The 24642-nt window shown below is 43.9% G+C and overlaps 1 protein-coding gene across 2 annotated transcripts in view; it reads right to left on the reverse strand.

Annotated features, from left to right (window-relative positions):
- RASA3 (RAS p21 protein activator 3) overlaps nucleotides 1-24642 on the reverse strand; it is an 886845-nt gene that overhangs the window by 310944 nt on the left and 551259 nt on the right. For both annotated transcript variants that reach the window (XM_085622738.1, XM_085622739.1), the window contains exon 7: nucleotides 11402-11474. In XM_085622738.1, coding sequence (XP_085478864.1) covers nucleotides 11402-11474 — 73 coding nt within the window. The remainder of the gene's footprint in view (nucleotides 1-11401; nucleotides 11475-24642) is intronic.

A 24642-nucleotide genomic window follows, 5' to 3' on the forward strand; every position in this document is an offset into this window, starting at 1 on the left:
AAGCTTTTCAAACCGCATCAGAATTGGGCCCTAAGAGTACTGAGCAGGTGAAGTGCGCTGGATGGCACCAGATGCCACCCTTCTTCTCCCCTGGGATTCTTCTGGACCTAGCATCGCTCTAAATGACTATCCCTTGATTTGTATCCCCTGAAGGCTGAAATTGTATCATCAGACACTCAGGCAAACACACACAGATTCCATTTCTCTCACACTCTTTCTACCTCCCTCGAGCTTCACCTCACCTCTTCTGCTTCTATCTTCCAGGTCAGCCAAACAGACTCCTAACATTTGTGACTTGGTAATCTATCACTATGCCTCAGACATCATCCAAAGCGAAGACACAATACAACCACACATTCAGTACATAACAGAAAGACCACACAACATACAACTAATACACCTCAGATGTACCATCATTTGCTACCATCAATTTTTGCAGTAAACACATTTTCAATCACACATAATTTACCATTCTCAAACAAATATATTAGGCAAATACCCAGACACCAAAAAATGTGTGCAGCACAGCACCAAAGCAATGTAATTGACAACTCAAGAGCACTCCTTTTTCACCACACCAACATACAATTTAGAAGCATTTGACTAAAGTCAGCTCAAACGTATCACACATCACACTATATTAATTTAGCTGTCTAGCTATGCGTTCTAGAAAGTAATCTGCATCCAATAACTATGTTATTATAAAATGTGAGGGCCATGCTCTCGTAAGGACAAGTGCAACAAACAACAAAGTGATGGAAGGAATGCATACAATATTCTCTTAGCCATTGGCGATTGCTCTGGGCCACATTCTAGACCATCGTATTTCACCCTCCATGCCACTCTAGAAAGAGACCTGCCATATGCAAATCAGTTTCCATCCTGCTGTACTGGGAAGAGTCCAGCCTGAACTGCCAGGACATGTCTCCTCCAGACGAGAACACAAGTAACCCCATATCGGTTCGGCCTATTGCTTGTTTTCCTGTCAGAAGTGGTCCTTTCCCGGCAGTGAACTGTCTTGGTTCTGCTTCAATAAAGACAGTTCAGTAAAATCGGCATATAGCAGTTCTCTTTCTAAAGTCGTCTCCTAGGTGAAAATGATCGTCTTGAATGCGTCCTGAGCAATTACCAGTGGCTTGGAATAATAAGTGAATTACTTCATGCTGTTTTTAATTTCTTGTCAGGACAATAACTGAAACTCTTCACTACAGAAGCCATCTAATATACATAGACTTACCACTGATGTAAAACACACTCTCATCCAACTGGTTTGCTTTAATGCAGACATGGCTAAATGGCTTTATTGTATCCAAATTGCAGGTGCCAAGCTTGCACTGTCCCACTCTTGTCACTCTTCGTCTTCTGACACTCTTAACACACTGCACCTGCATCCTACCTTTGACTAAATAGGTGATGTCTAAATCCTTATATATAGTGCACAAAGCTATACGTCAGGCCAGGAGCCCTTTCTCAAGAGAAAATTGACATGCTTATTAACCACCTGTTGCAGTCTGCCAGTGCCAACCTTCTCAATGTTACTAAATGTAGAAGTACGCATGTCGGCGGACATGCTTTCTCAGTTCCGGCTGCCCAGCTATGGAACTCTCTTCCTCACACACTGCTCTCTAGTAATAATTTAATGGCCTTCGGGAGCAGTGAAGCCCCCCTTTTAGGTCGGAGGAGCGTCGCCCCCTACTGGCAGTGCAGCAAAAGTGAAAAATAAAACAGTAATAAAATTAATTACCGTTTTATTTTTCACTGCTCCTAGCCCAAGCAGTGTTTGGAGGCGGGGCATTGCTGCTGACTGGTAGCAGGGGAGTTGTGCTCACTCCACCAGTTTACACTGCGCAAATCACTTTGGCCGGCCATCTTGCAAGGAACAGTCAGACATGCACAGTGTAAGCCTCTCCACCTAACTGTCTCAGACAGCTGGGTGGACAGGAGGCATAGGCCTCCTGTGCCTGCTGGAGCGCCGAGGCAGCCCGCTCCAGCCAATCCTGGCGCTGCTCTCATGCTACTCATCTGCAGCAAGAGAGCAGTGACAGGATTTGCCAAGGCGGTTGCCTGAGGCTCAGTGAGGTGCCTGTTGTCACGCAGACGTCAGAACAAAGAAGAAAGGAGAGCGAAACACGGGTAACGGAACGTTTTATTGAATGTTGTGTATTCGATCTGCCTAATTTTAAAATATAGCATAGCATTTTAGAAATGAAATGAAAACCTTTTATTATTGAATTGTATTGCTTCTTAAAAAAACGCACTACTGCACCTTAAGCTAGGACTTTGGAAACCTGAATAATTTACCTCAGAAACGGTCCCGCGTTTTGCTAGCGGGCCGCCATCTTGGATTGGGGTTAGCACTCTAGTTTGCTGGGCTGCCTGTTTGACGCCACCATAAAAGGCATGCTCTCGCGACCGCGCAGCGCTGCCAAAATTGCATCAGATCTCTGATGAATGAACAGCTTGGGGGCTCTTGTATCTGAATCACCGTTTTTTAATGTTTGGAAACGATTTTCAAAACGGAACGTTTTATTGAATGTTGTGTATTCGATCTGCCTAATTTTAAAATATAGCATAGCATTTTAGAAATGAAATGAAAACCTTTTATTATTGAATTGTATTGCTTCTTAAAAAAACGCACTACTGCACCTTAAGCTAGGACTTTGGAAACCTGAATAATTTACCTCAGAAACGGTCCCGCGTTTTGCTAGCGGACCACCATCTTGGATTGGGGTTAGCACTCTAGTTTGCTGGGCTGCCTGTTTGACGCCACCATAAAAGGCATGCTCTCGCGACGGTGCAGCGGACGCGCGCAGCGGGCGCGCCGGCGGCGCGCCAAAGGCGCGCCAAAGGCAAGCCCGTCTGCGCCCGTCCGCGGCCGGACTGCGCCGTGCGCCACCCCCCCTGGCCAAAATGCTTGCATTACATATGACTCTGCAACGCTACTGGAAATGCGGTATAACGCCATAAATGAGAAATGCTGTCCTATCTATCCTTTTAATGAACTCCAGATCGGTAGCTGTCCAGCATGTCATTTTACCCTGAAAAAGGGACATCACATCACCCATCTGCAGAAAGAGGTGGATCACTCTCGGTCCGGCAAACATCTAGGTAATGAGCGTACCTTGATGGCTGTCCTTCTGAATGTTAGATCCCTGCCTAAACATAGTCACGAATTAGCAGATTTCCTAGATGTTCATAGGCCAGATATAATGTTTCTTACTGAGACCTGGACCCATAGCGCATCGGAACCGGATTTAAATGTAGCAATACCCCAGGGATACAACATTTTTAGAATCGACAGAATAGGTAAAAGAGGGGGAGGGGTGGCTATTGTATATCGTTCTCATCTTAAAGCTACCTTCTCAGCTATACCTCAATTTGAAGAGGAGGCTATTCTTTTCTGTTTTAAGGCCTCTAATACGGATGTCTTCAATGGACTTTTAATTTACAGGCCACCTGGGCCAAGAAACACTTTCATTGGGGCCATCATGAGGATAATGGAATCATGTATGGGACAATCTAACTTTTCGGTGCTGGGCGATTTTAACTTCCACCTAGAGGCATCAGAAAACATAGATACCAAAGAGCTATTGGATTGTTTCTCTAGTCTAGGCCTGAAGCAAATCGTCACCTGCCACACGCACATGGCGAATCACACCCTAGATGGCTTTTTTACAAACCATAGCCAGATAAAACTGACTAAAACTCTTGCTCTACCCTGGACCGATCACAGTGCTGTCTTTTTCGAGGTCCCCATTAAAGGACTCCAAGACAGAACTGTAGGGTCAAAGAAAACAGGGTTTGAGTATGCCTGGAATCAAATAAATGGCCCAGTTCTTGAAGCTAGTTTGCTCTTACAGAAACCCAAAATGCTCTTTGGAACTGACACTGATATAGATAGAGAAGTAACTCTCTATCATACATGGATCAAACAAGCGATTCAAAACCTAGGCCTGGAAACTCGGACGCGGACTAATATTAAACAGATCTCAGCCCCCTGGTATAATCCTGATCTAAAAAATCTAAAGAGAATATGCCGAGCCAAAGAACGACTCTGGAGAAAGGAATACTCAGAAACAGATAAAACATATTATAGAGAAGCACTGACAACATACAAGGAGGCCGTATTCGAGGCTAAATCCAAATATTTTGCTGAGAAAATTATGGCTGCTAAAAATATCTCCGGTGAGCTGTTTAAGACAGTTACTAAATTGGCCACATTTGGAAATGCAAAGGTAGTAAAGACAACAAAGCAATTTTGCGACAAACTTGCTAATTTCTTTCACGAAAAAGTGACCAAAGTCTATGATGAATTCTCTATAGGTGGAGAGGATGTCAGGCAAGCCATGTTCATGATGGAGGAATCTGACAATAAAGTTTCTTTAAGAAACTTTTCCTCCTTTACACAGGATAGAGTTGAGAAAGCTATTCTTGAGATTAAATCAGGCTCTTCTCTGGATCCATGTCCCGTAAAGATTCTTCACATGGTCCCAAACATAGTAGCACAAATTTTAACACCTCTTTTGAATAATATTCTCATATCTGGGTATTTTCCAGTAGAGTGGAAAAACTCTCTGATTAGGCCCATTATCAAAAAACCCACCCTTGATCCTCTTGAAGTGGCCAACTATCGTCCCATTGCCAGCCTACAATTTCCTTCAAAAGTATTTGAAAAAGTGCTAAATGAGGAACTTCGGTCCTTTGTAGAAGATAATAATAAACTAGATATAGCTCAACACGGTTTCAGGCCACACCACAGCACTGAGTCTGCATTAATTGCTGCGACTGAAAGCTTACGACTACACCTAGATCAAGGTGGAAAGGCTATATTGGTAATGCTTGATTTATCCGCCGCGTTTGATACGGTGGATCACCATATTCTCCTTCAGCGTCTGGCGGAGATAGGGATAAAGGACAAAGCAGCAGATGTTCTTCATTCCTATCTGAAAAATAGAAAGCAAGCTGTGGTATTGGATGAGCACACATCCTCTCACTTTGTAATGCCATGTGGAGTACCTCAGGGATCGGCACTTTCACCTACCCTGTTCAACATATACGTTTCTCCTCTGGCTAAACTAATTCGCTCACATGGCTTTAAGGCCGTTTGCTATGCTGATGACACACAGATTATTATCTCTTTAGCCACAAATCCAGAGACTGTGGCTGAGCGTTTTAAGTTCTGTATGAGCCAGATCATTTGCTGGATGCAAAATAACTGCCTGAAATTGAATACCGGGAAGACGGAGGTAGTTACGTTTGGAGGAGACATGTCTCTTTGGAATTCAAATCGGTGGCCGGAAGCAGCAGGACTCAGCCAGTAAAGAAGGTAAAAAACCTTGGAATTCTCATTGACGACCAACTCTCCCTTATTGACCACGTAAATAGTATAACCTCCTCCTGCTTTTACACAATTAAAATCCTTAGAAAAGTCCTTCCGTTTATTCCCATGCCATTGAGGAAAATGGTTGTAACAGCACTGATCCTGTCAAAAATTGACTATTGTAACTCACTCTACATTGGAGCCAAGAAAAATGTAATCCAAAAGCTCCAGACCCTGCAGAATGTTGCTGCCAGACTGTTACTGGATTTACCTAAATTCAGCCCTATTAGTCAAATTACGCGTGAACAGCTACATTGGCTGCCCATAACCGCGAGGATTCAGTTTAAATCGATGTGCATGATACATAAGAGCCTGCACAGGCTAGGACCGTCACAGATAGGTCAATACTGTAAACGGTATACCCCTTTGAGACGTTTACGCTCTGCGTCAGCCCACCTGCTTGTGGTGCCAAAAGTAAGGACTCTGAAGTGGGGGGGCAGAAGTTTTCGGCACCTGGCTCCTAAAGTTTGGAATACGATGCCGCTGCATCTTAGAGTGCAAAACGATTTACTACAATTTAGAAAGGGACTAAAAACATGGCTTTTCACAGGTATCCCTACAAAATCGTAAGTTTATCTGATCCAGATGTAATGGCAGTAAGCGCTAAGACGCCACGGCAAACATGCGCTATATAAAAACCAATTTTCATTTCATTTCATTTCATTTCATTTCGTAAGTATGTTTACATTTTCTTTCCAACTAACTTTTTGTCCCCCACTGGGTTTGTCTCTCAGTCCCCCCGACACCCCTCTAGTGTTGAGGGTCACCGTCCACCACTGCAGGAAAGCTCTTAAAACCTGGCTTAACAGCTTTTAAGACTTGATCTCTAGATCTGTCCTCTGTTTTGTAATGTAATGATAATGTAAGCTGAACTTATATAGCACACTGTCACCCTACAGGTATCCTGGTGCTGAGATTACCATGCATTCTCCTATGCGCGAGTCCAAGCATACCAGATGAATGTAGTTAGAACTGCAACTGAGTTACACTATTCCCTAGGGAAAAGCCAAGTTTTCAGCTTTTTTCTAAAATGCAACAGATTCTCAGTCTGTCTGAGATTGATCGGGAGTTCATTCCACAACCGCGAAGCTGCAGAACTGAATGCTCTGCCGCCAATCCTGTTTTTTTAAATCTGGTAGCGCTCACCAATTTTGCCGTTGCTGAGCGGAGATTTCTAGCTGGAGTATACCAGGTGAATTTGCTCTGCAGAGGTCTAGGTCCCATTCCGTGTACTGCCTTAAAGACAATGCAGAGTGATTTGAATTGTATTCTCTGCAGAGTCGGTAACCAGAGATAAGGACGCAGAGGACCTCCGCTGTCTTTTTAGAGCTAACTTGGCAGTTATTTATTCGGGAGCAGACTCCATCAGTTTAGTTCTTACCAGGACAGGACTGGCCGTAGTGGGCACCGGGCATTCCCCCGGTGGGCCGCTGGCGTTGGGCCCCTGGGGGCCGTTTCTGTTACTGGGTTGTTTTTGCAGCCGAAACCGGCCCTGGCAAACAGTTCGGCGGCTCCCAGGGGGGCCGGCCGAGCTCTTTGCCAGGGCGAGTTTTGGTTCCCAGTCCGGTCCTGGTTCTTACAGCGCCAGGATCACTGTGATGATAGCGGTGTGCTCTCTAGAAGGAAAACAGTAATAGAATGAGGTCCTACTCTGGTAATTTACTTTAGCCAACAAAGGATGACAGATCACCTCGCTTAACCATAACCATAACCATAGACAATTCAATCCTTCGGCACACCCGTGCACTACAACGACCTTTATTTTCACATTAACCAACAAGAGCAACTACTAAACTGGACATTTGACAAATCTATAATAACAACACAGTTAAACAACCATACACAGCCGATCAAAGAAAATTCGAGAACCGTACGAAAATTATACTCGGATTAAAGTGCTGCGTTTCCGTAATAACGGTCGAGATATACAAATGCTGATAAAATAACCAATTACACCCTGTAAAAGCCTCGTTAAGATGTGCCGTCCGTCGAGAATATCAGTCGGTATGTGAACAGCAGAAACAATAGAAATAAGCAATATATTTCGGTTATGACAAAACTGAAAACTTTGAGGTTTCCAGTCTCTTTCAATAACACAGAACGAGGGCGCACCCCACCCAAACTGCGACCACAAACTGCACAGGTGACATGGGAACCGATGGGCCTGAAACCGCTCTGACCTAAAGTGCAGCCCCACCTCGCTGGGTGGGGTCACTGAGGGGCGGGCTCCCTAGCCCAGGGCGGAAGCGTGTGTGTCTTTCAGCAACTGTTTCCTTTCTCAACCGAAATAGAGAGGAAATAGATTGGGGCACGCTCAGATATCTATCAATAGTCAAAAAAAGGTCACAGAAAACCATCCTTAATGAGAGCGGAAAAAAAATACAACTACTCGTTTTTCTATCTCCAGCTGAGGCACCAGTGGCAAATTTAAAAAATAAAAGCATTTTTAAAAGTATAGCAAAAGTATTGAATAAAGTAATTCCCACTAGGCACTAAACCAAAGTGCATTATGAAATAAAAGACACTCACAGTGCAAAAAACGTTTCCATACACGCTGAAGAAAGCAGATAGATACACAAGTATTTTGGAAGCCAAGATGCATGGATGTGAAAAGTTAAATACATTTCATCTGGATTTTCCAAACTGGAAAGAGAAAGACAACTTGAACTAGGACATCTCACTGGAGCAGTCTATATTTTCTTTAACATTTACGGTTGTATGTGACAACTGACATTAACATTTCCACCTACCGATACTTGTCTCTCTTTCGACATAGCTAGAACCCTTTTCCACTGGCAGTCGGTGCTTTTCTTGTACATCAATGGCTGACATATACTATACCAGTGTTTGATATGTTCTCTGGCTGGGGAGAGACAGGGCAGACACTTGTTCTTTTATTATATTAGGTCTGGGTTAAGAGTGCAGGCGCTAGGGTTACTAATACTCTGAAATACACATGGAGTGAGCTTAGGTACATCCAAAGGACTATTTCTTCATGCCATTGGCTGCCTGATGTATCATTCAACCTGCCTGGTAATGCATAAGGGAATACTGTACATCTCAATAGTACACTAAAGGGGTGATTTAGAGTTTAGCGGGCAGATGTAAGTCAATTTCTATGGTGGAGTGCTTTACTCCCCCTATATCGTGGTTCCTGCGCCTGTCAAATGCAGACTTGTCTGTCAGCCCTGCCGACAACTGTAAGCGGCGGTAGGAACTACTGGGCAGATGGTCGAATAGCCAAACCTTCAACTCCGCCGAGCCACTGGAAGAGTATGTCAGCAACTGAAACAGAATAGCATGTCAGTGATGAAGAGGGGCCCAGACTCTAAATCAACCCATAGATTCTTTAGCTTATTGATGCATTGTATACAGAGATTAATCATTTGTTTTCTTTTTTAACTGCAGAAGTTTTTTTTTTAAATTATAGCTAGCACTCCAATGCAGGACAGACCTACTGACCTACCTAGTGTATCTGTGGGCAATACTATTATTCGTTTATATGATGGTCGAAGTTCATTGGATGGAATTCTAGATGCCTGGTTCTGTCATGTCAAGTGGTCTTGGTACCCTGTTCCTTAACTCTTTAATCGCTACAGGGAATTGCAAATGCATGCTATCTACAGCAGTATCTTTCAGTGACAATGTTAGGGTGCACGCGTCTACAAAGGGTAAGCCGTGTTAGCCACACTTCTATTGCTCACAGCTCAGCGTCCCTCCATGCCGCCAGACTATTGTTCCTGCTTTGTGACTGTCTTTTTTCCCATCACGTGGTTTTCTAAAAGTATGACCAAGTACGTGGAGATGATGCCACACTTTGCCTTCTAAGTCTATCACTCGGTGCCTGTACTACATAGCCATTTCCATCAAGAGTAGGTAAGACAGCAAAGTACCAGTACCAGGGCTTCGGCAAGTACCATTTCTTCATCCTGGTAAGTCCATAACGCAAATAAGACAGAAAGATGTCAGGAGCAAATAGCCCAATTTTTTTTTATTCAAAGCTGAAATTGAGCTCTGAGTCGACTGCCCAAAAAGAGGCCCAGAAAGATCCAGCACTAGCAATTGGAATAAACACACTTCTACACCAAATAAAAGCTTGGGTGTTGTCATAATATCCTCAAAAAGGACTTGATCATCTTTTGTGGTTGTGATATTGCTTGTGACTTACTTTATTATTTTGATCAAGAGACAACAACTTTAGGTTCTTTGTTGGCTAGACCCATGTTATTAGGAGATAATCATTTAGTAATCTATGTGCCAGGCTAGCACACACTATAGATGGAAGGGGAGGAAGACACCTCGAATAGTAGTAACAAGTATATAAAGACTTTTCTCTTCCTACTTCCTACAAGGAGTCATAACTTACACAATGGTCAGTCCTTGAGTACTGGAGAAAAATGCAAACACAGGGAAAACCTACTGAAAAACTAAGAAGTATCAAAATGTGATGGTACACGAAGTACCATGCAGAGTAAAATATGACCTCCTCCTGCAGATGAATATAGTCCTGGTGCGAGAAAAAACTGTGGCATAGAAAATAGCAGGTGTAGATTCACCCAGCTTGAGAGTGATTCTGGAGGTCTTCTAGCAAACAAGGAAGAATTTGAGTAGAAGGGGGAAAAAACAAACTTACCGCCGTGCCACAAATGACAGTGATTTCAAGCAGTGGAAAAGATGGAATGAAGAAAGGATTTCTACGAAGAGGGTAATGACTCTGAGTACTGCCCACTAACCATGCCACTACGTCAGCTGTTCACCAGGAGTTTAATGCATGGGCAGCTCTCTAAGCATGTTCTCAACATCCCTATGCCAAAAGCGACTACTATATTCGTGAACCACTGCATTCTAGAGTTGCTTTTCATTCTGATAAGGAGCAGGCTCTGTGGGATGCCATGATGTACCTCCATCCACTGCACTGATGAGAAATGGAAGATAATTCTTCAAGATGGCAGTCCACGCAAGTTCACTGCAAACCTTCAAATCATCCAATACAACCTATGCCTTGAGAGGCAAGCCTGGCCTTTATGTGCTGGGTGAGTGGGATCAATCCAATGACAAAATCGCAAAGTGTGTCCTGTAACCCAGAAAATTATCAAGTGCATCACAAGAGAACCCCCACGTTGAAAAAATAAAATGAATCACAGATAGAGGTCGTAAATGGCTTTCATTTGACATTTTGGCACCGATTAGAACTATAGAAACGGGTCAAAAATACTGGGATTGGTACAAAAACTGTGCCTGTTTGCCACTCGTGATTTTCCAAATGCACGTATTGTAGTTCCTAATCCAGCATTCAATATATTGTGAACACCTTCCCTCCTCTTCCTTATATTACCTATTCCTTCACCGCTCTGCTCCCCTGCTCTACCTGTGACTTGGTACTTACCAACATTCCATTGACAGTTTGGATGTCAGTTGAGACACTGACTGAACAGCTGATGGAGCATAGAGGCAGTCGCTACAGTTGTAAACAAAGAACTATTTCAACTTAAGGAACAGTGTTTAAGTCCCTTATAAAAGCACCTTTTGCTTGGTCATACCTAGTGAAATATGGATGCGTTAAGTAGTTCGGAAAGGGGTTTCCCCTCAAACTTACCTCTGAAAGTGAGAATTTGAAGTTATTTCACCCCATGGTAATCTTCAAGGTGGATTAACGTATTTACCATGGGGGCAAATTTACCATACAGTAATTCCTCTGCCGTCAGAATGAGGGCATTTGTGTTGACTTCAATCACGTCGCAGTCATGCAGCCGCCATGTAACCACAACCTAGGAAACGCTTTTCTCACCCGCCAGTTTTCAGTTTGACTGGCCTCAGTGATCAAAGACTCGCAGACACCACCAGTGGCCTGAAGCCAGGCTTCTTTCATCACTCAAGCCCCATCTACAGTCGGCTCGCCAGGGCATTCCTATGTCTCACCCCAGTAGCTTAGCACTTACAGAGCACATTCTCCGATAGAGTCAGCTCGTGACGCAGCCAGCAGGGCCCGCGCCCCGCCAACTCCAGACGTGAAATACCCACCTCGAAATAAAACACTTCTTCAAAGTGTGGGTTGTTTGTCTTCTTTTTCACTTTCGTCTTTTTTACTTCTGACCTAAACGAAAAAAAATAAAATGTAAACAAAAAATCGCACTAAAAAATAATTCAGTTGATTAACTAGATTTGTCAAAAAAAACCAGAGTAGCTGAATGACAGATTTATACCACACATGGGAAAGTAATGGTTATTTCATTTCTCTGCTCACCCTTTATTTATTCTTAATATATTATCATAACTCATCCAGCATACAGATTCTCAGGCCACTTATTGTTTCATACTGTATTATATCGTTTGCTTTATTATTATTTAGTAGATTTATTGTTTGAATTATTGTTTGTCTTATTGGTTTGTACTTTTGTTTTAAAATTATGATACATGAGGATGGTGCACCAATTGTTATGACACCTTAAAAAAGAGGTGCCACAAACCCACCTACTGCAATGTGGTCATGACCATTAATGTGCAACCACACGCACCCCCATTCACCCCTCTTAAACCTGCAACGTGTGCAATTTCTAGAGGCTTGAGGGGAAAGAAAGTTTACCACAGCATTTGAGTTGTATTAAAACATCCTCACCTTTAAGAAGGATTCCTCAAAGTGGCAACAGGGTCTGGTAGCAGGAGCAGACAGAGACCAGGGCCTTCGAAGCTGGGACAAGAGGCAGGGTCATCTTAACAGCATTATAGGCCCCCGAGCAAAGCAGTGCACTGGACCCTGCCTACATGACCACTCACAGGAACAAAACAGTTTATTGCAAAATTAGTGTTAAATTCTGGTCTGCATTGGGGCACCTAAGCTCGTAGGGCCCCCGGGCAACAGCCTAGCGTGCCCATGCGTTAAGACGGGCCTGGCAAGAGGCACGGGGGACTTCTGGAGCCAATGGCCAAGAAGATCCTTGTAGGCAACAATATCACAGATCACTAAGACCAAATATGTGTGATGTAGCCAATCATAGCATGGTTACCAGGAGGCAATGGCGCCATGATCTCAATGCACCAAGATCCGTAATGACCATGAACTAAATGATCCACTTTTGTACGCTAGACAAGGAGGTGAGTAGCAGAAATGCTGGCCTTACTCTGGGTTTCAGCATTTTCTAGCACAACGTACTCCAATACTTTTAAAAACATAAAATGTGACTTACAAAATGTTGAGGTGCACAAACATGACCTAAGTGTTAATGCATATTTGTTGAAATATTTTAAATGCTTTGAAAGTTAACTTGTTACCAGTCTGGCCGCAACACCTATAAAATGTGGTGTAATAACAATGTTCTCTGCAGAAGCCTTAACGTGTGATATGTCTTCCCAGATAGGGCCCGAGCTCACAGTCAGATCTAGAATGATATATATATATTTTTTAATACTGTGTTTATTGTTTTACTTTTTAACAAAACACAAGTACCCAACATCAATCCTACACCTATTGAACAAGTTATAAAATGCATTTCCTTCTGTGGGTTATGGCAATCTAGGGGCCCGTACCCATGGCCCATCAATGTCCCTGACACAACTAGGGCTGTTGACTCATTCACCACCGTGGAGAGGGCCACTGTGTCTCCTCTCTCATAGTCTGTGCCATCCTGTTGAGGATGAGACCCCGACTGGCGAGACACTGGGGTTTCTCCCCTTTCCAATCCAGCCCTTAGTAGGGTATCCAGCTGCCCCACACTTTCCCAAGCTTCCCCGGGGTATCTGCTGGCCTCATACACCACCCCTTTCCACCCCCATGGAATGAGTTATGCCTGTTATCCACATATCTTTGGTTGCCACCCCCATCTTTTTTGCTATATCTCTCTTCGCTAGGCAAACCCAGCATGCACATGACTAGCCGTTTTCTTGTCAGATCCACGTTCCCCAGTACTCCCAAGATAACAAACTGCTAGGCAGCTAGGACTGACACCCCAGCACTGACATTTTCCCAACTATCGCCTGGCAACAGAGCACATTAGGTGGATACTTCCAGAGTGTGTGAAAGAAGAAGCCATCTGTGTCATCAGATCTCAAACAATTGAGGGAAGGCGCCTTGACCATCTTGAATAACCTACTTTGACTGTAGTAGACCCGGTGTAGTATTTTCAGTTGACTGAGCATCAACCTAGTTTTAATCGCTACTTCACATGTGTGCATTAGTGCACCCTCCCAGCCCACATCCTCCAGATGCCCTATTTCTGCCTCCCACCCAGCTTCAAGACTTGATTCGATCATAGCTGATTAAACAGGAACTTCTAAAAGTCACAGGGCAGCTAGAGTTTCTAGTCAAAGACCCTACCGTAAGGATTCTCTTGAGAAAGGTGGAGGAGAACAAGATTAATATATGTAAATAAAAAAGGGAAATAAGAATTTTTTAAAATATAAGCTTCAGTTAAACAGATAAATTAAAGAAACATGGCTAAAACTACAGGATTCCGATAGAATGAAAAAGAACTAAACCGTTTCAAGTGAAAGGAACCCCACAAAGCTCTCTGTCAAAGGTCATAAAACCTTGTTTCACAGGACAGGAAGTAAAGACCTCTACTTGAAACATCGACAGTAAATGTTTCAGTCTAAAGAATCTGGCCAAAACTTAAGGACTGATTTAGAGTTTGGCAGTAAGGGTACTCCATCACATTGTGACGGAGCACTTTGTCTGGCAAACCATCAGTCCACCTGCTCTATTTAGAGTTGGCAGCACGTTAGGGGTCCCCATGTTGGTTTCATCAATGGAAAGCTTAAGCCGATGGCCTAACGGAGTGCTGGCCATCAGAGTAATGGCATCAGACAGCCCTCTCTCGTCAGAGGTGATGGTGTGATTTCTTTTTTTCTGACCATCACCAACAGAGAAAACCTGGAAGCATGAACAGAAAAAGAAAAATAATGACCCCACACCCAAGGAAAGTCACCCTGGGTATGGGGTCATTGGATATTGTTTTTTTCAAAAACAAACTCTCCCTGTGAGAGTTTGTTTTTGAAACACAACATTTGATAGAAGGCTGCCAAAACAATGGTGCCGTCCACCAAATGATTGGTACCTTCAGAGGAACCACTTCTAAAGGTAGAGAGATCACTGCTAGGCCAGCGGAAATCTCTAAATAAGGTGGTCTTCTGTCCATCAGGGTGGTGGGCGTAATGTTCTCTTCCACCCTCATAGATACTGTATAGACCACCATACTTTAATTCAGGTCCTAAGTCTATTGACCAATTAAGAAAAATCTCGTTTTATTAGGACCACAACAGATGTCTCTGTCTTCCAAGGGGATGCAGTACCTTTGGCTGAAATTCCCAAAGACGTATAGATTGCCCCCCAAAAAATAAGTAGAAGAAGATCTATGTAAATTTGTAACTCCTAGTGGCCAGGTGCCAAAGAACCCCAACATATGTGAAAGGAATTCCTAGCATGGCACATCTGAAAGCTACATTCAGGTGGTACCTCACTAAACTGATTTCAGAATGACATTCTATCACTAGTTGTAAACTAACCCATGACAGTCCATCCCTAGCCTGTGTTGGTTATCAGTGCCTCACCTGATATGAAGTTGTAGCTCAAAGCCCTGCGACAGACAGAAAAATACAAGCTCAGCAGCATTGCTAATCTTGTACTGGGAGTCCCAAGTCCCTCTTCTCCCACAATTGTTGAATTTCAAGAGAGGCAGGCTGGGGAACATATATCATTTTTGCCCAGCAATAAATAATATAAAAGAGAAGCTTGTGCATGTACAGTCTGACTGACCTTAAAGCCAGCACCCACACCACACCCACTAGATTCTAGACCTCCACTACTAATTCTAGACCATGAAGGAGGCCAAGGGTCACATAAACAACAGAGGAGTAGGCAGGCAGGATTTCTAGAGGAAAGGGTCAATTCGAATTCCCACAACACGAGTTTCTAACTTACCATGATTAACTTGTATTTAGTATGTTAAGTCCCCTTTTCTTAGACTCATGAGAAGATGAAAAAGCATCTCCAAAAATGCATAAGGTGGTATGTGTATCACTCCACACCAGGAGAAAAACCACTCTGGAGCCACAAAAGAATAACCTCCAATAAAAGCTAAACCGCTAATCTGGCTACAAAGTAAAATCCAAACACAAGAGGCCACAGCTGACAATTCGATAGAGTAACCAAAGCAGTGGCATAATCAATGTCCCACACAACCAAACCAAAAAAGAAGTTGTTCAATACAAGGAAGAACAAGCATTTGCAATGCAATAGGTCTCTGGCATTTGCGAGAGTTTAAGCTACTGCCACTGTAAATGACAATGCTTTTCATTTATGTTTTAAAAACCAACACATAAATTAAAGGCATTGTTATTTATAATGCCAGTAGCTCAAACTCTCGCAAATGCAAGACCTATTGCATTGCAAATGCTTGTTATTTTGAGAGGGAGAGTACCTGCACTTTTCAAGAGAGACGTAATACTTTTAATTGTTGAGTCCCGTCACTTCTCAGAAACAAGCAGGCACTCTGGTACAGAGTACCTGCACTTCTATTTTTCCATTTCAAGCACTGGTGCTAACAAGACTTTATTAATTCCCAGAAGAACCTTCTTTGTAATCTTACATTAACATTCGATTGAGAAAAAACAGTAAGGATCTAAAGCAATAACTCGCAGTTTGCTCGTATCTCCTTGATGCAGGTAAAGAGATCACTGTATTATAATAGAAGGATTGCAACTTTTGAACTCGAGGTAACAAAATGATCTCCATGTCAAAAGCAGTAGCCCACTTACCTATCTGCATAAAGTACTAATCTGGGATCTGCATATTACACGATGGGCTTTGCAGCAGGCACATGAATCCTCTATGCAAATGTATGAGTCAAAACTGGGACTGGACAAAACACAGAACTCTTTCAGAACTGCTTAACTACAGTTGCAGCCAGCATGGCTCGTGGGTGGGAAGGTGAGCCCAGGGTATTCGCAGGAGTGGGGGGGGGGGAAGTCCCATGGGAGCATAATGAAATTTAAAAAAATTAAACTTACCCTGAGGCAGGGTCCCGCATCTTCTCTGCTCCTGCTCTCCTGACTCCGACTCGGACAGGAACAGAAAGCAAACAGCCAGGCTCCCTCCCCAAAGCCAATCACAACACTGCAATGCAGCATTGTGATTCGTCTGAGCACCATTGACACAGCGCTCAGCCAGGGACTGGAGGGGTGGCCATCTTCTCCATGCAGGCTGTTATGCAGCCTGCATGGAGAAAGGGAAAATGCACATGACTGGTTAGGATGGCCCAAGAGGGCCGCCCAAACAGTCACGGTGCACTTTGGAGTGGGCGAACCACACCTCCCCTGACTCGTTAGCAGAGCAGCCGCACCCACCTGCCCGCCCGCAAAGGAAACATAAAATGGTAATAAGTAAAAGTTATAACATTTTATGTTTTGGCTTCTCAAACTACGAGAAAGCAGTAGGGCGACGCTCCTCCTCCATAGCGGAGGAACCAGCACTAACCACTAACATTATCAAACCGCCATTATAGTTCCCTCAAAATCGATGTGAACACCAAGATCTCTGCAGCGGGTTTCTAAATCATGTAAGATATTTTAAAATGCAACCTCTTTGTGACCAATTAGGCTAGAACAAATTTGCTGTCACATTTGCCCTTGTTGCCAATTTATTAGCAGCAGATTTTTTTAAAAAATAAATGTATAGGTTGACTGTCGACTCTGTTTTCCAAGCTCCTCCTCTCGTAACGCCACCCCCTTTATTCTGCCACAAAATGACCCCCCAATTTTTGGGTTCCCAAAGTAATTTTATCCAATTCCAACCGTGGTTTGAGTTCAGTTTTTGACGTCTGGTTGTAAATATATGTCTATGCAGCTGTATTAACCTATCAGGCTATCTCACTAGCATGTTTACATTTTCGACAATGCCGAATGACATTATTTCTTCCCACGACGTGATTACCTCTTTCTAGAAACACTGAGAAACGCAATAATGCCTGAATAGTGTATTTGGCTGTGTTAGTGAGAAGTAAATGAAAGTCGATATTCTGAGGGCGGCCTGGAGTAACCTGGGACCCTCGAGACCGGCTGGCCGGGTTGTCATGGTGGGAGGGTCCAGGCGGATGGGCGCTGGCACGGGCGCGTTCCTTGGATACTGTTCGCCTGGCAGGCTGCAGGGGAGCTTCACTCTAGAGCTTTGGATGTCAGCAGCAGCTGCCCAGCTCACTGGGGCGGACTGAGCCTAGGCTGGTCAGCGTGGCTGCGCGACTGCGAGGAGCTCAGCGCCCACAAGCGGTTTTCTTGGAAATTTGGCATTCCCGTTTGCAGGTAATTTCTTCCCATGTATGTAGCAGATCAGAAGAAGTTAAATTGTTTTGAAAGGTCCCGTCCCTCCCGTGCTGCCATTGGGGTTGGGGGGAACGACCACCTGATGCAGACAAGTTGACATGTGGAGAAGTGCTTAACTCGGGAGTAGCTCAGTGTTTTGGCACTTTCTGCTCTGTTCGAATCTGTATGACCCTGGGTGAGATTTGGTTTCCAATTCTAGCGAGGCTCGCACCGATCACTTTGGTGTACCCAGTGAAGGGCCAAACACGAGGATTTATTTGTCTGCCTATAAGACGAGCAGGTTTTGAAATATGGAACACTGTCTATCTCTATTCCTGATTGTAGTATAAGGGTTTAAGTGTGAATTGACCAGGGTATTTGAAACAGCGCTGTGGGCTTCTGCATTAGTTGTAGAGACCTGTGCAGTGTATTGTATTGTAGCCAGAAGGCCACAGCTATGGACGTCGACGACTCCCAGCGCCTGTGAGTGGCAATAATTGAGAGGATATGGCATAATAGCCAGAACTGCCGACTTTGGAGCTGAGGAGACGGGGTCGAGGCGAGCCTCAGTGTCGGCTCAAAATCGTGGCAAATCATTTAATCTCCCCATGTCTACCAAAAATTGACTTGTTCTTGTATAATGTAACTGGTGCTCGGGTAAAGCGCTCCGATACCTTGGGGTCGAGTTTGCGCTATATAAAACTGCACCAAAAAAAATGTAACACTTACTTTCCGCACCTATAGATAAGACAAATCTAGCGACGCTGTGGGTCTTTATGCAAGCAAAGACAACGGGCTCCCAGACCCTAGCCATAGCCGGTATTAAAGCACTGTGTAACTGGAGTGTAAAGTGCCAACAACACTTCTGGGTTCGCTGCTGCTGTACCAGGGCTGTAAGTGGGATAAAAAAACTGGGGGTGGGGGGAGTCTCAGAGAGCCGTAGCCAATGGAATTGAGGTTGTGCCTTAAAACACGTAAGCTAAAATTATGTGCTTGGCATAGTGTGCTACCCGACTAGTATTTTGCTGCTTTTGTCATTGCATCCAAATATATTACATAACAAGTAACATTTCACCCACATCAAGCCAGGACTATTGGCTTTGTCAATGGTTGTTAGTTGTATTAGATAAATAAGCAACAACTATGGCTTTGTTGTATATGATATAAAAATGCTTCAGTTCTGAAATGACGAGACTGTAACAATGTTAACCAGTCTCTTTGAAGTTACATCAAAGGCAGTGGAGGGTGGGGTTGCTGCAGAGTTAGGATTAGTTTTTTCACCCCGTGGGTGAGGGCAAAAATGGAGAGCTCGATAGGGGCCAATCTCAGCACTGGCTTTTTAGAACTACGAGCGCTTAGCACTGGTAGGACCTGGCCCACTTAAAGCCCTGCACAGTACCTGCTGAAAGAATAAATGCCACACCCTGTACATATCTCAATTACTATGTTTATGAGGTAAGTAAATGGAGTACGTAACGCCATAGGAAACAGTAGCATTTTCTTACCCAGAAGAACATTCAAATTGGAGCTTGGAACTCGTTTTTGATGTCATTTTATTTTTATTGGTGTCTAATGGTATTGTGTGTTTCAGTTGATATTTAACTGTTAGAAAGTCCTGCTTTACTTCCACTCATATGAACCGATGTGCTGCAATGGGCTGAGCGGAAGCCACATGCAGTTTGTGAACAGCGATTCGTGTAACGGTCTCAAGCAAGGGCTAAGCGTTGATTCTTGGGCACCGCACGTAGGACACACATTGTACTATTGGAATGTGTTTGTGGAATTTTCCTGACATCATGTTGTAGTTTTAGATTAGTAATTGTTATAGTTGTAATCCAACATTGGGTATAAGCAATGATATCGACGGCTGATATTAGTGCACAAAAAATGATTGCAAGACAGAGAAGGAAATTATGAAAGCATGTGGCCATGTTAAATACTGCAGCAGTGACTACGAATGCCACAGAAGAGTTTCCCCAGTCTCTAAGGGAAATCTTGCCAGACCCAACTCTCCTGTGAGCGAAAACAGGAAAAAAGTCTTTGAAAACAACTCTGTCCATATCAGTTCCGAAACCCGAGCTGGGAAACATGAGCGCCCCGTGCGCTGCACTCCCCAGAGGTACCAGCCGCTGCTGTGCGCTCAACTCAAACCGGGGACGCAATGGAAAGTCATGCCGAGGTGCACCGTGCTCCCAAAATTCTATCTTGGATTTCACCTTTCTAACCACTCTTTGTGTGCGTGCACAGAATGTTTTCAGTGACATTAGTGTAGAGTCTCTTTGTCCTGTACATCTAATCTCTTTCCAAACGCCCTGCGTGGTGTGTTCATGGTAGTTCTGCGTATGCGGGTGAGAGGGTGCACGGTTTTCAACGGGTGACGCGCCCTCACTGAAGAGTGTTTGAAGATGAGGGTTTTTTTGTCTGGAACAAGCCCGTCAGTTGTGTGCGCTTGCACGCGCACAAAGGAAATTTTAAAAAAGCACGCGAGTGGTGCGTGCGCGGCGGCGGCAAAAGTGAAAGTGATCGCGCTGTAAGGGGGCCGCGAGCGATGAGTTAATGAGCCGTGACGGAAAGCAAGATGGTGCCTGCGCGCATGCTCGCGCGCGTAACCACAAGCTTGAGGCCAGCAAAAGCGTGTGGTCGGACTTTTAAAAGCCCACTTACTAAATGTCTTGTCAGTGCAGCGCCTGCGCTGGCTCAGGCAAGACCTAAAAAGTGGTCCTGGGCCTGTCTAATGTAGAGGGTGCACTGTCCCTTGTGTGAGCTGCAGTGCACCTTTAACTAGGTGCACCTTGTGCAGCTATGTTAGTGCCCTTTATTACACTTAATGCACTGCCTTCAGCGCAGTCACAAACTGGTGGCACCACATTGGTGAAATGCTGAGCATCTGCACTTCAAAGGTGGGCAAAGATCCCCTCCAGCAGAGTGCAGTGAATAATTCTATCCGGCTGCCGGTGGATTTCTGGGGTGACCATTGGACCCCCTTTCCCTCTTACTAAGGTCTCTTTCTTGGGAGGGGGGGTACATTGACTGTGCATTGCCTCTTTCGGATACACTTTTAGTGCCCTGCAACAGCTCTTTTCCCACTGCAACCGTATCTATAATATGGGCATGTGCACAGGCAAAGTGCTTACTACAAAGGCAATAGGCCTAGCTTAGCTATTATGAAGAGCATATTAAAAAACCAATAGGTCTTTAACTGTGGATTATTATTACAGTGTCAATGCCTGAAGGCAGGTATTTTGTAACAAGGGAAACTGTAATTATGCGGCATGACAGCACCTGATTATACGGCAGGGTTGATTAAGTTATGGGGCAAGAAAAAGCAAATTATGCAACATTATGTGGAACATTTTTGTTTATAGTATACTTCATTATTTTGTAATTTTTATACATGATAACATTGTCTGGGTAAATAGTTCACCTTATTAGAACCAGTTTAACAACCAATTCCATAAACAAGCAACAGAAAGATGACCAGTTAACACTTTATGAAGGGTCTTCCAATGCATGTGAACATATATCGCTGTGTTTTTAGTAAGTTTTGGTCCATTTAAGCTAGAAACAAAATGTTTTTATTTTGTTAAAATCTGTAGATTATGCAGCAAATGAATTATAATGTGGCACGTGCATCAAATACTTAAATATGCAAAAATAAAAGCTGCACTGCAGAATCGCATAATTCCAGTGGATCTGTTTGTAACATGGAATTTCACAATTTACCATAGCAAACAAGGTTTTGATGTTGGTTATCCTTGTTAGGCTCTCGTACAGTGGGTTGTATGTTGTTTTTTCAACTGTCATTTTGTATATATCTTTAATTGTATGACAGCGTACCTGATGTCTGCCTTGTAGGAAAGACTTTGCTCAATAGAGAAAGCGAGAGTTTTTATACGGTGAGAAGCTAATGCTAAAGTCTACATGACTGATAGTTTCATTGGGAAACGTGCCAAATGCCAAGGGTCTTATCTGCTTATCACAAAAATATGACATAGGCAGTAGACCAGACATTTATTACGAAAAGCATATGTTAAAAGCCAGGTGTTTTTAATATACTGTTTTAAAGCCTATTGCCAGGTATTTTATTATATGGTGTAAGAAAGTGCCCTTTTTGTAAGCTCACCCCCCCAACACACACACACACTTCTGTGCCTCGCCGCTGATGGTTATGACTCTGAAAGTGCACTGGAGCCTGCTGCACAGGCCCCAGTCCAAGTGCTCTCTCCCTAAAACTGTTATGTGTAAATTGGCGTCCCCAATTGACAAGTCCCTAGTATATGGTACCAGCTGTACCCTGGGCATGGGTGGCAAAGAGGTCCCCAGGGCTTGCAGCACTTGCTGTGCCACATTGAGGGACCCACCCAAACTACTGACAACAGATCTGCCATTGCAGACAGCAGGAACAGTGTAAACTGCTTCAATTCAACTTTGCCCTCACCTGTGAGGCAAAGTAAATGCACTGCTTTTAATATATGACAGTCACCTCAAGGAAGGCCAACTAACACCCAGGAGGCAGGGTGCATTATATTAAAGGTGCACCCTGCCTCCTGGGTGCACCTTTCATAGAGGGTTCTTTATACCTGTTTCACTACTTTCAACACCCTTTTCACAACTGCCAGATATATTGGTGATACTCAACACATAATTTTTCATGGAACTGAATGCTCTGATCACTGGTCTAAAACTGAGTACAGACAGGAGACAGGATAAACTATAGCTACCACTGGCGAATTGAGTACCAGACATTTAACTGTACCACCTGAACACTCAGCTCTAGTTTCTGGCTAGATAGATGTCCGATAAACCCAACAAGGAGTTTTCGTTTTTGGTTTGTAACCTGTATCCTTGACCTGTATTCTTGAATGGGGCCTTTCTGGACTGAACACACCGTGAGTGTCTTCTACCCAGGTTAGTCACAGTGGCTTGACACTATTATTAGAGATGCTAAAACAAATGAGGGAGACTTGGGCCTTTGGGATCCCTATTTGGAACGTAACCAACTGTGCCACTGTATCAAGGAACATTAACAGAACAATGAGGTCTCGAGCTCTAGTCTCTAGTGTAAGGAACATATTTCACTCCAGAAACATGCACACATCTGCAAAATAATGATAGATATACAACATCTGGTGGGTCTGTTACGTACATATCAACAGCTGACCCATTCTAACCCCCGCACATGTGTGACATTTTAGCTCCCAATGTAGGTAGTGTTACAAACACTGCTAGACTTGTGAACTGGCTCTCACTTTCCTGTGCAGGGAGATGGTGTAATGCAAAAAATTACTGTACACTTAGTCGACGAACTATGATTAGAGAATCTTGAAACAGAAATGCTGGTGAAAGATAATGATGCACACAGGATTAGTTGCAGAGAGTTTTAACTTAATTTAGTTACATTAGATTACTTATATCATATCAACCTGGTGGCATTCAGCTTCATACAATACATGGGGCGTAATCAGGGTGTTGTCTTTGTGTCTGATGATTTCCTACTTATGGTGTGGAGATGTGCAGTTCTCCAACCCTCTTGGTCACAGGCAGTAAAAAGTAAAAATGCTGGCAGTGTGGACGGACCTGCTTTAGCCTCAGCCTTGCCTAAAGAGGCTATAGGCATGTCAAAAAAGTATACTAAAGGAGAATAGGTTTAGCTATTTGGTGTTTCTGTTTGCAAAAAGCAGGACTGCCTTCTCCAGAAGTCTGAATCTTCTCCTAAGGGTAAATGACTGGGTGGAAGACCTCAGTAGGCAGACAATGGCTTAATGTGCAGCCCTTAGAGCACTTGGTACTTGGACCTGAGCAACATGGCTGACGCCCGGTGGAGTTCCTAGACAGCTAATGAGGAGATTAGCCCTGGTTTCCCCCTCGACCGTCACCTACCCAGCCGGACTGATAGTTTCATTGGGAACCGTGCCAAATGCCAAAGGTCTTATCTGCTTATCACAAAAATATGACATAGGCAGTAGACCAGACATTTATTACGAAAAGCATATGTTAAAAGCCAGGTGTTTCTAATATACTGTTTTAAAGCCTATTGCCAGGTATTTTATTATATGGTGTAAGAAAGTGCCCTTTTTGTAAGCTCACCCCCCCAACACACACACACACTTCTGTGCCTCGCTGCTGATGGTTATGACTCTGAAAGTGCACTGGAGCCTGCTGCACAGGCCCCAGTCCAAGTGCTCTCTCCCTAAAACTGTTATGTGTAAATTGGCGTCCCCAATTGACAAGTCCCTAGTATATGGTACCAGCTGTACCCTGGGCATGGGTGGCAAAGAGGTCCTCAGGGCTTGCAGCACTTGCTGTGCCACATTGAGGGACCCACCCAAACTACTGACAACAGATCTGCCATTGCAGACAGCAGGAACAGTGTAAACTGCTTCAATTCAACTTTGCCCTCACCTGTGAGGCAAAGTCAATGCACAGCTTTTAATATATGACAGTCACCTCAAGGAAGGCCAACTAACACCCAGGAGGCAGGGTGCATTATATTAAAGGTGTGGGCATGTAAGTGCAAGCTGATATGCCCCTATAGTGGCCTTTACCATTAAATGAAACAGTAAGTGATAGACGGACCATAGGATAACATGGGCTGGCACCGGGGCAAACCCGGGGTTGGCAGCTCCATTTTGGTACTGCCCAAATATGTCATGTTTGGTATCAAACAATGAGCCTTCTCACCCCTGACACAAATATCGCATCGAGGGCAATGTAGTATGCACTGAGGTAGCTACCATAGAGGCTGTTCACCTACGTGCTCCAGCTTCGCTGTGCTCTGGCTAGAAGTCTGTGCTTGCTTCCATCAAGACAAAACATAAAATGTGTATTTGTAAACCACACATTCACCCAAGGGTATCTTGGCACTGAATAACAGATGTTTATTGTTACCCAACTCAATGGTCCTCATTTACTGACCTCAGAAGGATGAAAGGATGAGTGGACCCGCCGGGATTTGAATCGGTGAAATGCCTGAC

This window comes from Triturus cristatus, chromosome 8 (assembly GCF_964204655.1).
Source record: "Triturus cristatus chromosome 8, aTriCri1.1, whole genome shotgun sequence".
NCBI classification, from domain to species: domain Eukaryota; kingdom Metazoa; phylum Chordata; class Amphibia; order Caudata; family Salamandridae; genus Triturus; species Triturus cristatus.